The sequence below is a fragment of the Oryzias melastigma genome, linkage group LG11 (genome assembly GCF_002922805.2).
Source record: "Oryzias melastigma strain HK-1 linkage group LG11, ASM292280v2, whole genome shotgun sequence".
Classification (NCBI taxonomy): Eukaryota; Metazoa; Chordata; class Actinopteri; order Beloniformes; family Adrianichthyidae; genus Oryzias; species Oryzias melastigma.
The window spans coordinates 9779178-9792622 of NC_050522.1; the positions used below are offsets into that span (position 1 = coordinate 9779178).

A 13445-nucleotide genomic window follows, 5' to 3' on the forward strand; every position below is an offset into this window, starting at 1 on the left:
GCTGAAATATTAGATTAGCTCCAAGACAGCCTAAAAAACGCCTAAATTAGCCAGAACAGCTAGTGTGGCAAGGAGAAAGCTGAGCCACACACTAGCATGTAGCTGAAATATTAGCTAAATTCTGAAATAGCCTAAAAAATCTTAATAAATGCCAAAATAGTCTAGCAGAATGTCAATTTTTAAAACTTTAAAACCATAACTTTTTAACATAATTATGAATAATAATAAGGATGGAATATTATTTCAGAATAAATCAACTTAAACCTTCAATAAGTTTCAATATTAGTCTCCATTAAAATATCTTTTTACAAAATTATAAAAGTTAGAGATAAGCGCAAGATAATATCAGGCCGTTAACAACAATAAAATAAAATGATCTGGAGGGCCGGATAGAATTATCCAGAGGGCCATATCTGGCCCCTGGGCCTTGACTTTGACACATGTGATTTACAATATGTGTTGTTTCGGTGTCTCCAGGTAATTGTGAATCCATTGGTGTCCACCAACAGAACTTGTGTCTGCCTTACAGGAAGACATTCATTTGTCAAGCGCCATCATCACCACAACCACTCGTCCGTCAACAAGGAGGCCTTGGACACCAGGATGGTTCTCAGTGATGACTCGGCAGAAAAGGACCACCTCATTGGAGCGGGAAACAGTGCAAGACTCCCACTCCATTCCACCAGACATCACCGCTCCCATAAACACCATTACCTAGATTTTGCAGAAGATGACGCACCTGTGGCAGAAGAGCTAACCGCTGGAGGGGGACCAGATGCGCCTGGGAATTCCTTATCCGACGACGTGATCACCGTTGAGTTTCATAGCCCCGCACCAGACGTTGTGCCCTCTGATGTCGCTCTGGATTGGGCAAAAGCCCCCAAACCACAAAAGCAGAAAAGTGGCGACCCCACCCAATGGGGACTGTCTGACTTTTATGACGACAATCTCTCTGCATTAGGTTCAACTCCCGTACCCGAACCTAGCCCTTCACCTCCAGCTGACGTGGACGACGAGAACCCACTCCTGCCCGGCACCCCGGCAGTCTTTAATAAAGTGAGACCAAAAGTGAACTCTGGATCATCTCCACCTGCCGGTCCCATACCGAGCCCAGATCAAGACCAGGGTTTAGGCATCGGTGGAGCCATGGGTGCAGACGGCTGTAGGCTGGGATTTGTACTTTCTGGACCTGGAGTTTGTGTCGCTCAGTGCGACATTGAGCCTAATTTCTGCTTCAACGGAGGAGTGTGCACCGTAGTGGCAGGGATGGGAGCCTTCTGCAGGTGGGAGACGTAAAAACTTCAGTCATTGAATATTTGCCTGATGTCTTTCCTTTTCCCTAAATTTCTGCAAGTTCCAAAAAAGTGTTTTAGTTAATTGCTTGTGCTACAAATTCATGGTCTCATGGTCTTCCAGTGTGTTTATCCCCCGACAAAAGAAGAAGATTTAGGACAATGCAGACAAACAGCCGCCGAACACGCAGACAGAGCCAGACGGCTGGCTTAGCGTGTCAGGAGGGCTGGTCAAGATCGCAACAGGGTCTTTGAAGGATTAGTTTTTGAGGCAGGGGGTAAAGACGGGGTTTGTCTGTGAGCTGCTGACAGACACAATTAGAACAAGTGTGAGTAACAGTGCAATAATGTGAGGATCTGCAAAACAGAGTCCTAAACACTCTCGTCCTTTTGGTATCCGTCTGTCAAATTCCTCAGATTTACTAGGATATTGGAGGTGTTGCATAGTATCACACATATATATGCACATGTCCTACGTCCTTTGCCCATGAAAAAGTAAGTCCAGGTAAAAACACAGCTGTGAGCACACGCTCTGATTCCTTGATCTCATTAGGATCCCTGCCGTAGACTGAATCCCCGCTTTGCTAGGCAGACGTTAGGAGACGTTAACACCCCTCACTCATTACAGTTTGTGAATTAGTCCTATTCACGGAAGACGGGAGAACATATGCTATAGGATACAAGTTTTGCCATTTTAATGAATGAGGTCAACGGGGCCTGCAAGCTAGAACTGCTAATGAGATGTTAAAAGCTAATGCGGCCCATATGTCCTCTTCTCTTTGCATCCAGGTGCAACGTGCAGGATTATATCTGGAACAAAGGCACGCGCTGCGAATGGGCCGTCACAGAGTTCCAGGTGTTGTGCGTGGTGGTGGGCGTGGCCTGTATCGTGTTCCTTATGCTCTTCATGATCATCGTGTTTTTCGCAAAAAGACTTTATCAACTCAAGAATGAGAACAGGCGCCTTTGCAAACGCAGGTGGGTGAGAGAATCTGAAATATCAGCTTTACTCTGCCAGGAAAACATCCTTATGATTACAGCTATTTAAAGGGTAACCAAACCAGGAAGTTGGAGGCTGACTCCACCCACAGCCGAAATGTGAAAATCCAGTCAGGGGGTGGGGCTTGGGGGCTGGACTGTTATCATTACTGGGGCTGAAGATCATGATGTCAGACTTCTGAAACTTACATGGTGTGACCAATCACAATATTCGACTGTAATACCACAATTCAACCTGTAGGGGGCAGATTTTTGACTATATTTTGAAGAATTAAACAGTTTTATTTCAATTTGTCAAAAATATGACCAACAGAAAACACTTTTAAAGCCCCATTTATAGATGTCAACAGCAAAAATAGTTAATTTAGGATTCGGTTACCCTTTAAAAAGCATTCCCAGTGAAGTTTTAAATGGTTTTGCCATTTTTAGCCAAAATAAATTTTTCAGGACATGGTTTGTACAGAGTGGTAGGAGTTCATTAGAAATTGTGGGCGGGATTATTGGCGTGGTGCAAGCCCGCCCTCACTTCCCATCACCAAACTGTTTCCAAACCCTGCTAGCTTGCAGCCCCTCACACCCCCAACCTAAGATTACAGGTTTAATAAAATCCTGAGCAGTATTGGAGCGATTTAACCATAGATGCAGTTCAGAGAAGGAAATCACATCTAGTCGTCTGCAAGCATTAAGCTGAACTAAACCTGATTCATGTGTCAGGGGATTTTCAATGTTAAGTCAACATACATGAGAGGTCTTGTGGTGTGTTTTGATTATCCAGACATCAAATAACTAAGCAAAGAAGAGGCGTTGTGTCAACCAATCAGGAACTCAGCTTTGGCAGGTGATGTGATGACATAATCAGTGGGTGGAGTCCATAACTAACATAGAGGATAATTTAATTTTTCTCCTCCTTAACTTTATGATATTTTTTTCTTATTTGTATCAAGGCAATAATAAAAGTAGGAATATAGGGAAAAAATCGATTCTGCGATATATCGCAATATTTCATTTGGTGATATTTGTATTGATTCAAAATGTTGATAAGACGATATTTCATTATTTTTTTATGAGAAAACGTAGTTCCGCCTGACTGCTAGTTGGCAGCAAAGCACACTGAGTCTCTCTGAGCAACTCTACACCACGACCAAAACACCAACGAGATCTAGAGAGAACCAGCTTGAGTTAAATGTTCATGCAGGCTTGCGTTTTTTGTTGTTATGAGACATGCACTGACCTTCAGTCAAAATGATGTCGGCAAAGTGAGTGACAGTTCTGCTGAACTTCACAGCAATAGATTCTAGTTTTTTTCTAAGTCATACTCTTAAAAAAAACAAGGCGAATAATAGTTCCGGTATAGTCTTTGGTATGTATCGTGATACATCGCAAGACGTGTATTGCGATACACATCCTCCCGCCAAGCTCTTGCCAATACACACCCCTAATAAAGAGGTGCTCTAATTTTATTCTTGTTTTCATTAAATCCTTCCTCGGATTGTTGCGTAACAGCAAATCCCACGAGCGTCAACACCTTTTTGGGTCAAACGTCGAGCAGCGAATTTGACGCACATTAAAAGAGAAACAGCAGACGCAAATTCCACACATGAATTCAATGTGAGCGTAGTATTCAAATGGAGCGGGGAGCTTGTGGCCCCGCCCACTTTATTTTCTACGTAACAAAAACAGTAATTGAAACAGCATGTTTTCATCTGTTCCTGATTCACGATTCGAATAAAGAAATACTAAGAAATGCAATTTTGAGCTTCAGTTTTTCATGTATGGTCTCCGTCATCAAAGAATGCCACAAGGACATGTTAACACAACAATTAAAAAAGAGGGATTTTACCTTGACATTGGAGGGTGACCCCCGTGATGTCAAGGTAAAGTCCCTTTTTCCTGACCGGCAAACTGATTATTAATATGAATTCTTAATTACCACATTCAACCATATGTCATCACAAAAAAAACTTTGATCATGATAATTAAAGAGATAAACTAAAGCGTTCTTTAGCATTTCCATTCTGAGAACCTGCAGACTATTTGATCCACAAAGCTCTTCACTTTCCGTGTTCGAGTTGACTTAAAATGATACGGCTGGACATTTTCAACATTGTTTGACATTTTTTTTGTAGCAACAGTGAAAATTTAAGCTACCGTGACACAGATATCATAATCAGACGGGGATCAAGGGTTCAGACTTTAAGGTGGATTTCCTCACCAAGAGGAACATTGACAGTACTGGTTGCATAGGGAAACCCTTAAAAAACAAATGAAAAAATAAAATTACATGGATAACATTTTAGTAGATAATAAAAGCTGTGAATATTTCATTATGTTTCTTATAAGAGTAATAAGTAAATTAAGGTTAGTGCATGCTTTGATGAAATCCACCTTAAAATCTGTAGCGGGCGGGAAGCTACCTGCTCTTTGATTGGGCAGTTTGATTTGTGGCCATCCAGTCATAAAGACGTATAAAGACAGAGACAGACTACCGAACCGCAACTTCAGGTGCTGACACGCAGTTTTTTTCATTTTCATCTGCAAAAAAAAAAAAAAAAATTCACAAATGCAAATTGTTTTTAGAGGCATGAGGATCCCTTTCACACATTTGTAAATAAAAATTTTGGGGCAGATTATTTTGCGGTATGATGAGACTTGATTTTTTAATATCTTTATGGCCTTATTTGGAGCCCATATATCAACTCAGCACCAGTGGCCACGCCCATTAGAGGAGATTTTGGAGGCTTCAGATAAACATGAAATGTGACTTTTTGAGACATTTAGGTTTGTGGATTTTGGTGAAAAACGTCAGAATTGTAATCAAAACATCACTGAGAACGTTATAGAGAAAGAAATTATTATGTTTAATTGTGTATTTCCATTAGAAAAGGTGTTTTTGTGTCCCTGCAGTAAGTACCGCACACAGAGCAGCGAGCCACAGACGGATGGCCTCTCCGTTTCAACAACGGCGGACAGCTCTCAACCAAATGTAAGGAAACTCTGTGACACCCCCCCGCCTGCACCCCAAGCTCATACTCACAACCTGGCGTACTATGACAACATTATCTGTCAGGTATGCCCTTATCTTCCTCGTGTTTCCTCCTTTTTTTCCCCTCTTTGCATGGTTCCCTTATGTCACCATGTTTTCTCCCACATCTCTCCCAGCAGCTTAATTACTTTTTTAAATCACTTGGCATGTCTGCCCCATCTTGTCTTTCTTTCTTTTGCTGACCTAAACTCACAACACAAAATCGGCAGCTTCCATTACTTGAATTTGTTTGTTTCATAATCCTCTCAGAGGCCACCGACAGCCAGCTTTACCTGGGAGCATAAGCACAGAAACCCTTATAACCACTTTCAGGTAAGAACAGCAGAGAGACGTGCGGCCGCTCCTTCCCCGGCTTTGCATTCAACTTCCCCGATGTTGAAAACGCTAGATGAAAACTTCCTGCCCCCCTTTTTTTATTGCTTCTGGTCCATTCCTTCTCCAGGTGAAATGATTGATCACCTCCTGCGCGTCCTCCTGCAGCACAGATGCTCAGAGATGTGTGAATAAATTGCAAGCTCCCTCATCTGCTTCCTCTCTAACCTGAGCCTCTGCAGTTTCCTGGGAGGCTCACTGAGACTGCCGTGGCTCCATTTTGTTCCTGCAGCCATTTTAGTTCCCACCCAGCTTCCATTTTTTTTCAGATTGTTCTCTAAAGCTAAATAAATGCATTTAAATCCTTTGAGTTTATGTGCTGCTCTAGCATCTGCTTCCATGTTTCCGTGGTTCACCTCATTTCTAAGTGTTGCATGCTGGGTCATTTTAGGACTTTAGGGCTAAAATAAAGGGAAACACATTTGCAAATACTCTAAACTAAAAGCAGAGGTTTATGAAAACATAGAACGAGTTGTGTCCTGCAGCCTCTGACGGATCAATTGTGTCCTATATACCGCCTGCTGTGCCCACGACCTTCACACGTCTGTGACACTCCAATAAACAAACTACATCCACAAACGGACACTCAGACACATTAGCTGCAGAAAAAAAAACAAAAAAAATTGCATTTAACACAGATTTACAGACACAACCGCGGGCCAATGGATTCCTAAATCCCTCTTATTCTCAGATTATTTGCCACACTTGGTTGAGTAAATAAAAAGGGAACAAATTCATACTTTTAAGCTCTCTGCGCTCTGCTGACATTTCCCTGCAGCAGTTATATGTGGAGAGACTTTTTTATTGTGTGTCTAGCGGATGCTTTAAATGTCAGGTCGAAAAGCTAAAAAGTCCTAGCTGTTTCTTTTTAAATGTCATGAGACGGTTTTAAGTGCAGTTACAATGGGTTGATTTGATAAAGCTCCAGTCTGCAGGTCAAGAATCAGTCGATAAAATGACCTTAATGAAGGAATTGATGTTCTATTTAAAGGTTGTTTATTACAGTTTTTAGTGTATGATGACAAGTTTTAGCTGCATGAACGACCTCAGTATCGTTTGAAATATGTTCAGCAGTTGGAGTTCACATGGATCATTTTATTTATTTATTTATTTGGGATCGTCAACATTTATTTATTTATTTTTAAAGTATGAATTTAATAAGGCATCATCTTTGCTTTTCCTTCTTCTTTGTATATGAGTAAAATGGTTATTAGCCAAAACCTTCACAATTTAATTGGAATTCTATGTAAAATGTTTTCAAAGTTTAAAGGTTGTAAGTTTTATTTAGTAATTTACTATTTTTTACTCTTCATTGCAGAGCAACAGCTGCTATTTTAAATGATCAAACCTCTCATTATTTTTGCAATCCTAAAGTTGTTTGAGTAATTTTTATATTTTCCAAAAAATAATTGTATAAAACAATAAATTTATGTACTTCTATAGGTGAGTTTAGCAAAAGACTTAGAAATTCTACAGTACTTTTTATGTATAGCGCAATGAATTAGAGACACTATAAAAACGAACAAAAGTATGAGAGTAAAGTCGGAAAATCATGAAATAAAAGTACATTTTATGAAAATAAAGTTGAAAAATTACAAGAAAAAAGTCAACTTTTTACAAGAATAAAATTGTAAATTAAGGATTTAAGAAGTTGTAATTTTACAAAGATTTTTTTTTTTATAACGTTCTAAATTCATTAAATTAAAGGAGTACACTTACAAAACTAAGCAGATTCAATTAGGTTCCTGAACATTGTGATATCCATTCCATTTCTCTGAATTGTCTACAACATAAAATAAATGTTTAATCGAGACAACTGAAACGCCTAAAAAGCTAAATGTAAGATTTTATTTAAAAAAGAAAATCAAGATTTTCTTGTAAAAGTACGACATTTTGAAATGTAAAATTACAACTTTATTCTTGTAAATTGTAATCTTTTTGGTAATGTCTTTTCATAATCTTTTTTTCTCATCGTTTACTAACTATAAAAATTAAAATTTGTCTAAACAGCTACAGGGGAAAATAGGAATCATGACATTCACAATAGTTGGCATGAAAAACATAAGGTAAAAGTGAATTGGGAAAAGTTAAAAAAAAGTCACAAGTCACATATAAAAGTCACATATAAAAAATATATTTTTTCTAAAAATCTGGAAACTAAAACACACAAAAAACAAAGAAAAGAAAACGCTTCAGAATAAGAACACAACATAAATCATCCTTGATGATATACAGTGAGAAACTATCAACAAATTGTAAACGACTGTGTTTTTTTTTTTAAATCTCTTTAACCCCCAGGGACTCAAAAACAATTTTCTTTTTGGCTTTTTAAGTTAATTTGACAATTTTATTTGCCTGTTTTTACTAAACAGCAGCCAAAAATACTTCTATAAAAATCAAAGAAAAAAATAATTTCACCTTATGTGTTCTCAATGCCATTTGTTTTTTTGTCCAGAGACATAAAATCCACCTTATTCTATAAACTAGAAAGATCTCCCGCAGGATTTCGTGTTTTTATGCAGTTTATTTGCCAAACGTACATGTAACCCTGTAAACCAAATGCACCCTAGAATTGTCAGAAAATTCATTTTCTTTAAAATAAAAAAAGATGTTTTTTAAACCTTGTGATGAAATCCACCCAAAAAAATCCAATATCCTTTTTACTAGATATAGATGAGATAAAAGATAGATATGTTGAGCGAATTAGTAAGTTCAATGTTAGTTTAAGTATCAAAAATAAGCTTATTTTCCGACTGTCTCAAATTTGATCCACATGTTTTAACATGGTGTAACTGTATTATAAAGAATTATTTACCAACAAATATGAACTTTTTAAATGCAGTAAGTCGTCATTTAAAGAACTGAATAACAATAGATAAGCTATTTTCCTTATAAAGTTAAAAAAATTAGCTAATTTTTTTTCCCGCCAAAAGTGATTTTGAGATTTCATGGAGGCAGCCATTTTGAAATGAGCAGGAAAAGCCTTGCTACTGCCCCCAAGTGGAATGATGATGAATTGCGGGGCAGACAACATGAACTTAAATATATAAAATGGGCTTTTACGAAATGTTTTGATCATGTGGATGAGATGGGAGTCTTCAATATGATATGAATGGTCATATCATAGACTCAGACTGCTGTTGAGTGCTGTCAAGTGATGTCAAAGCTTGTGCAATTGTTGCAAAAGTGGACACAATTTCAAAAGTGGGAAGTGTTTATACGGTGAAATAATTCAAGTTTAAGATCAGAAATTTTTGTGTAAAGCGTGGCAACCTCTCTATGCAGGATGAGCCACAGAAGAAGGACAACCAAGCCAAGGCTCTTCCATCCAAGGAAGAGGGCTCTATGAACATCCTCAACTCTCATTCTCCAAAGCACGAGAACAACCGCCCTGCTTCCATCATCCATGGAAACACCCCCAACAGCACGGAGGAGAATGCTGAGGTAAACAAGCTCCAGAACAACCTGGTGTAACCTCGCTTGGCGACAAAGAAGTGTGTAAAGCACATTCCAGAGTTCCTACAACATAGTTTACTCCATGCCAAGTGTGTACTGTGAGTTTTTAGCAGTCTTTAAACACCTATTGGTAAAATAAGAGAGCACAACATGAATTCTATTGAGACAACTTAAGAAGCACAACAGATCTGTTTACAAGGCTGCCATGTTTATGCTGACCACATGATGGCGCCACTGCCTCATTCGTCTATTCGCGTCTGACGCCGGACTGAAACCTTTATCTTGGTCCTTCTACTGACCGACTGATTGATTGATTAATTGACGGACTGACTTTTCTCTGTACCGATGCCCTGCCTTGGTCTTTGACCAATGACCTCCCTTAATGTCTCTCTCCTGCCCCGCCCCCCTGCCTGACCCTGCCTTCTCGTCTCTTTCTGCTCGCATGTATTGATGTATCCGCAAAAAAAAGAAAAAAGAGGTGTCTGAAAACATAAAATTTGCTTAAGAAATATGTGAAAGTTAAGTGAATCTGTATTTGCGAAATATTCATGTTTGCTAATTAGTGGATTTGTCTAGATTACATGAGGTTGAAGTAAATGCTTGGAGTTGATAGTCTATATGCATATAATTCACACGCCGTGTCTTGGGTTTATTCAGTGTGTTTTTTCTATTACTTTCATGTACTTGAGATTCTTTTGTACTTTTTTGGGTATACATGGAGGATTACAGTTGACGGTTGTTGGAATAAATCTTTTTCATTTTATCCCGCTTGTCCCTGTGTGTTGCTATGAGCTGTAGTTTCCCTTCAGACTGTCGCTCTCTGTCTGGCTCTCACTGCTTTCACCTGTCTGCCCACAGCCAAACTCACCTCTGTAGATGCTCTCTAGTAATAATGGTTAAATGCATGTCTGTTCCTGCACTGCAGTTTGCTGCTACTTAGAGATGACACCAGAAACATACAGCCAAGCAAAATGAGCCAAAATGACTAATGGAAACCATGGTTTTTAGTTTTACACATTTAAAACCATTTAAATATTCATTTTAATCAATGAAAAAAAATGTTTTTGCTGTTTTTAACATGTTCCTGTGGCACTTTTTAAATATATAAAGAAAATTAAGCTTTAAGTCTCACTCCGATCATCTTTTGATCTATTTTCAAAGTATTCCCAGTGGTCTTTTATTTAAGATTATACCATTTTTATCAAAAAAAAAAAAAAAAAACTTGTGTCATTTTCCAGGACATAGTTTCTGCATGAAGTTCTTTAGAAATTCCTCACTGAGTTGTAGGACTCTTGGTGTTACATAAGTAAGCCTCTATTTCCCATCATCCCTTTGTTTATACACTCTCCTGCTACCTTACAGCCCCTCACAACCTAACATTACCGGAGCAACAAAAATGACGCTCAATAATTGGAGCCATCCAGCCGTATAATTTTGCTCAGACGAGGAAAACGAAGACGTCGAGGATCTAGTCGTCCATGAGTGGATGAATGGAGCAGAGCTTGTGGCCTGTATTTTCTATGAAACAATCTTTTTTTTAATCATTTTTGTCTGCTCCTGATTCACAACAATTTGAAAAAATAAATACCCAGAAATTAAATGTATTTTATTTATATATGTCCTCCATCATGAGAACATTGCCACAAGAACATGTTAATATCACCAAAAACACTATTTTTAATTAGAGTGGGTCTTTAAATTCACACTAAAATTCATATAAACCTGAATGTGTAGATGGAAAATCCTGTAGAGTATGAAAACGACCACATGCATTTACAAGGTGGAGTTGGTCAAATAACATATCCAAGAAGTAGAAGTGTATACCGGTACTAAAAGCATCATCATACTGAGTAATGTTAAAAAGTTATTTATATATTTAGACGCACAAAATTTGAATGAAATGTTTGGAACCTAAAAAATGAGTAGTGGTATTCTATCCCAAGTAAGATTGTAGGGAGGCAGCAAAACTACGGTGGCCCTGAAGTGCAAATCCACCAACAAATCACTCAACAAAAACACAGATTAAAGATCACAATGATGATTAAAAAAAAGCAATAAAAATTAAAAAAGACATTTTAGAAATCAAAACTAAAGCACAATTTCAAAAAATATAATGAAATAAAAAAAATGTTTAAAAAAACAAGAGTAATTTCCATAAAACACAATTTAAATGTTAAAAGAATGAAACAGAAAAACCGGAAAAGGGAGGTACTAAGTGACATCACTGATTTAATGCAAACATTTGAGTTTTTTCAAATGTGTCTTTAATATCTGCAAACCCATTAAAGTTTATGATTATGATCTCCAAATAACTTTTGTTTGAAATGATGGACAAACGTCATCATGCAGTGATGTCCTTTAGTACCTACATTTTCTGGTTTGTTTCATTTTTTTAACATTTCATTTTTATTTCTGGAAATTATTTTCATTTCCATTTTTTTTTTTATGGAAACTGGAAAAGGTAGGTAAAATGGGACATCTATGATTGGATGGGGTTTTTCCAGCGGAAGTTAAGTTTATGTTTTGCATTATTTCTCTTTTATTTCATTTTATTTAAAATGGGTTTTGGTTTATGGGATTTTGTCTTAATTTCACCGTGATGTTTTTTGTATTGGTTGATTTGGACTTCAAGGCCACCGTACCTACACTGAAAAAAGTGAAGCATTGGACCAATTAACACAATTTCTGTAATTTGTTACATTTCAAATGATTAGTTTGTATCAAATTAAAAATTTGAGTTGATAGTTAACTCAAATTAAATATTTTATTTATTATACGCTAATAATTTTAAATGTAACAAATTACAGAATTTTGTTAAAAAAACCCAATGTTTCACTTTTTTCTGTGTAGTCACCGTTGTGAGTTCTGGCTGCCATGTTTCCCTCCAGAGAGCCACTTTCATAATCCATTCTTCTTCTGTTTGTACTTTAATTGTCTTCTATCTGTGACTCCTCCTACATCACTGCATCATTCTTTACTCCACATCAGGATGCGGTCACTATTGGCCTGGAGGTGCTTCTGCCCAAAGAGGCCAAGCTGCACCCGGAAGCCAGCCAGCCCCTTCAATACGATGTCTTCCTCTACAAGGTTGCCAATAATGGAGACCCTTCATCTCTCTCCTCCTCCTCTCATGTGATTCCCATATCTCCTAAAACACCAAAGTCTCCCAAAACGCCAAAATCCCCTAAAAACACCCAGGAGCACCTGTACTGTAACCGTGAACCCCTCTCTGGGAGGCACTCCTCTCCTAGCCGTCACTCCTTACCCAGCTGCCACCAGTCTCCAAACCGCCACTCCGCACCTGGATGTTACCCCTCCCCTTACTCCCCACACAAATGCATGTCGGCCTGCTCCGCCCCCCCACCTCAGCTGAACAGGCCCAGGGCTCAGGCGCCCGGCCCAGACCGCTCTGAGCCCTGGAGGGACTGTCAGAGGGGACACATTCACCCATCGCCCTCCTCACCTCATCTTACCCAGCTGCCTCCATCACCGTCCAAGGTGAAGCACAGCGCGGTCAGCACCCGCTCGCTGCCCCCCCTGTCGTGACCACGTTTGCATTCATCTCACCAACTTGCAAACTTGAACGCACAAAAGTCTGTAAACCAGTCATCTGTTTGTTTTTGCTTTCTTTCTCCTTGTTTTTTGTTTCTATATTTGTTTCCATTAATTAATTTTCCCAACCCAGATAAGAGCCACTCTTAGACCTCTGCAGGCAAGTTTCAGTGAGAGGAGAGAAAATTGAAATGCAGATCACGATTCCTGCAGCCACACAGTCAAACCTTTATGTAAATAACGGCCTCTTTAAACTCAGGTTTCTCTGCACGCTCAAAATGGCGACTCTCTTAGCATGGTGCCAATTTCAGCAGCTGCTGAGGAAATTGTTCTTTGAAATGTATCATCAATGTTTTATATGCATCTATTCCTTTTCATTGTCTACACTTATGTGATGTTTGATCATTGAAACGTCTATTTCATGCTTTGAACCCTCAATAAACGAATGATCAATCAAAACATGCATCATCATGTTTTAGGCTGTAGTTACCAAAAGATTAAAAATCTGAGGATTCTTAGTGCTGTAGTGATTTTAAATTATTGTGAATAGTCCTAAAGAGCCCCTAAAGAGGCATCAAATAAAAAATTAAAATAAAGTATCTTGTGTGCATTGGGAATCCTCTAGTGCTCAACCAGCAGTTGCTATCTGGTGCGCACCAGTTACTTTCTAATGTTCACCAGCTACTATCTAGTGCTCACCATCTACTATCTAGTGCTCACCATCTACTATC

General features: G+C 38.5%; 1 protein-coding gene across 1 annotated transcript in view; it reads left to right on the plus strand.

Annotated features, from left to right (window-relative positions):
- LOC112163059 (chondroitin sulfate proteoglycan 5) overlaps nt 1-9925 on the plus strand; it is a gene marked incomplete at its 5' end in the record, with an annotated part of 15115 nt that extends 5190 nt beyond the window's left edge. Inside the window, 5 exon segments of the mRNA XM_036214264.1 lie at nt 530-1283; nt 2082-2270; nt 5196-5358; nt 5584-5646; nt 8992-9925. Of these exon segments, the coding sequence (XP_036070157.1) occupies nt 530-1283; nt 2082-2270; nt 5196-5358; nt 5584-5646; nt 8992-9180 (1358 nt within the window). The 3' untranslated portion in view covers nt 9181-9925.
- Nucleotides 9926-13445: the final 3520 nt, after the last annotated feature.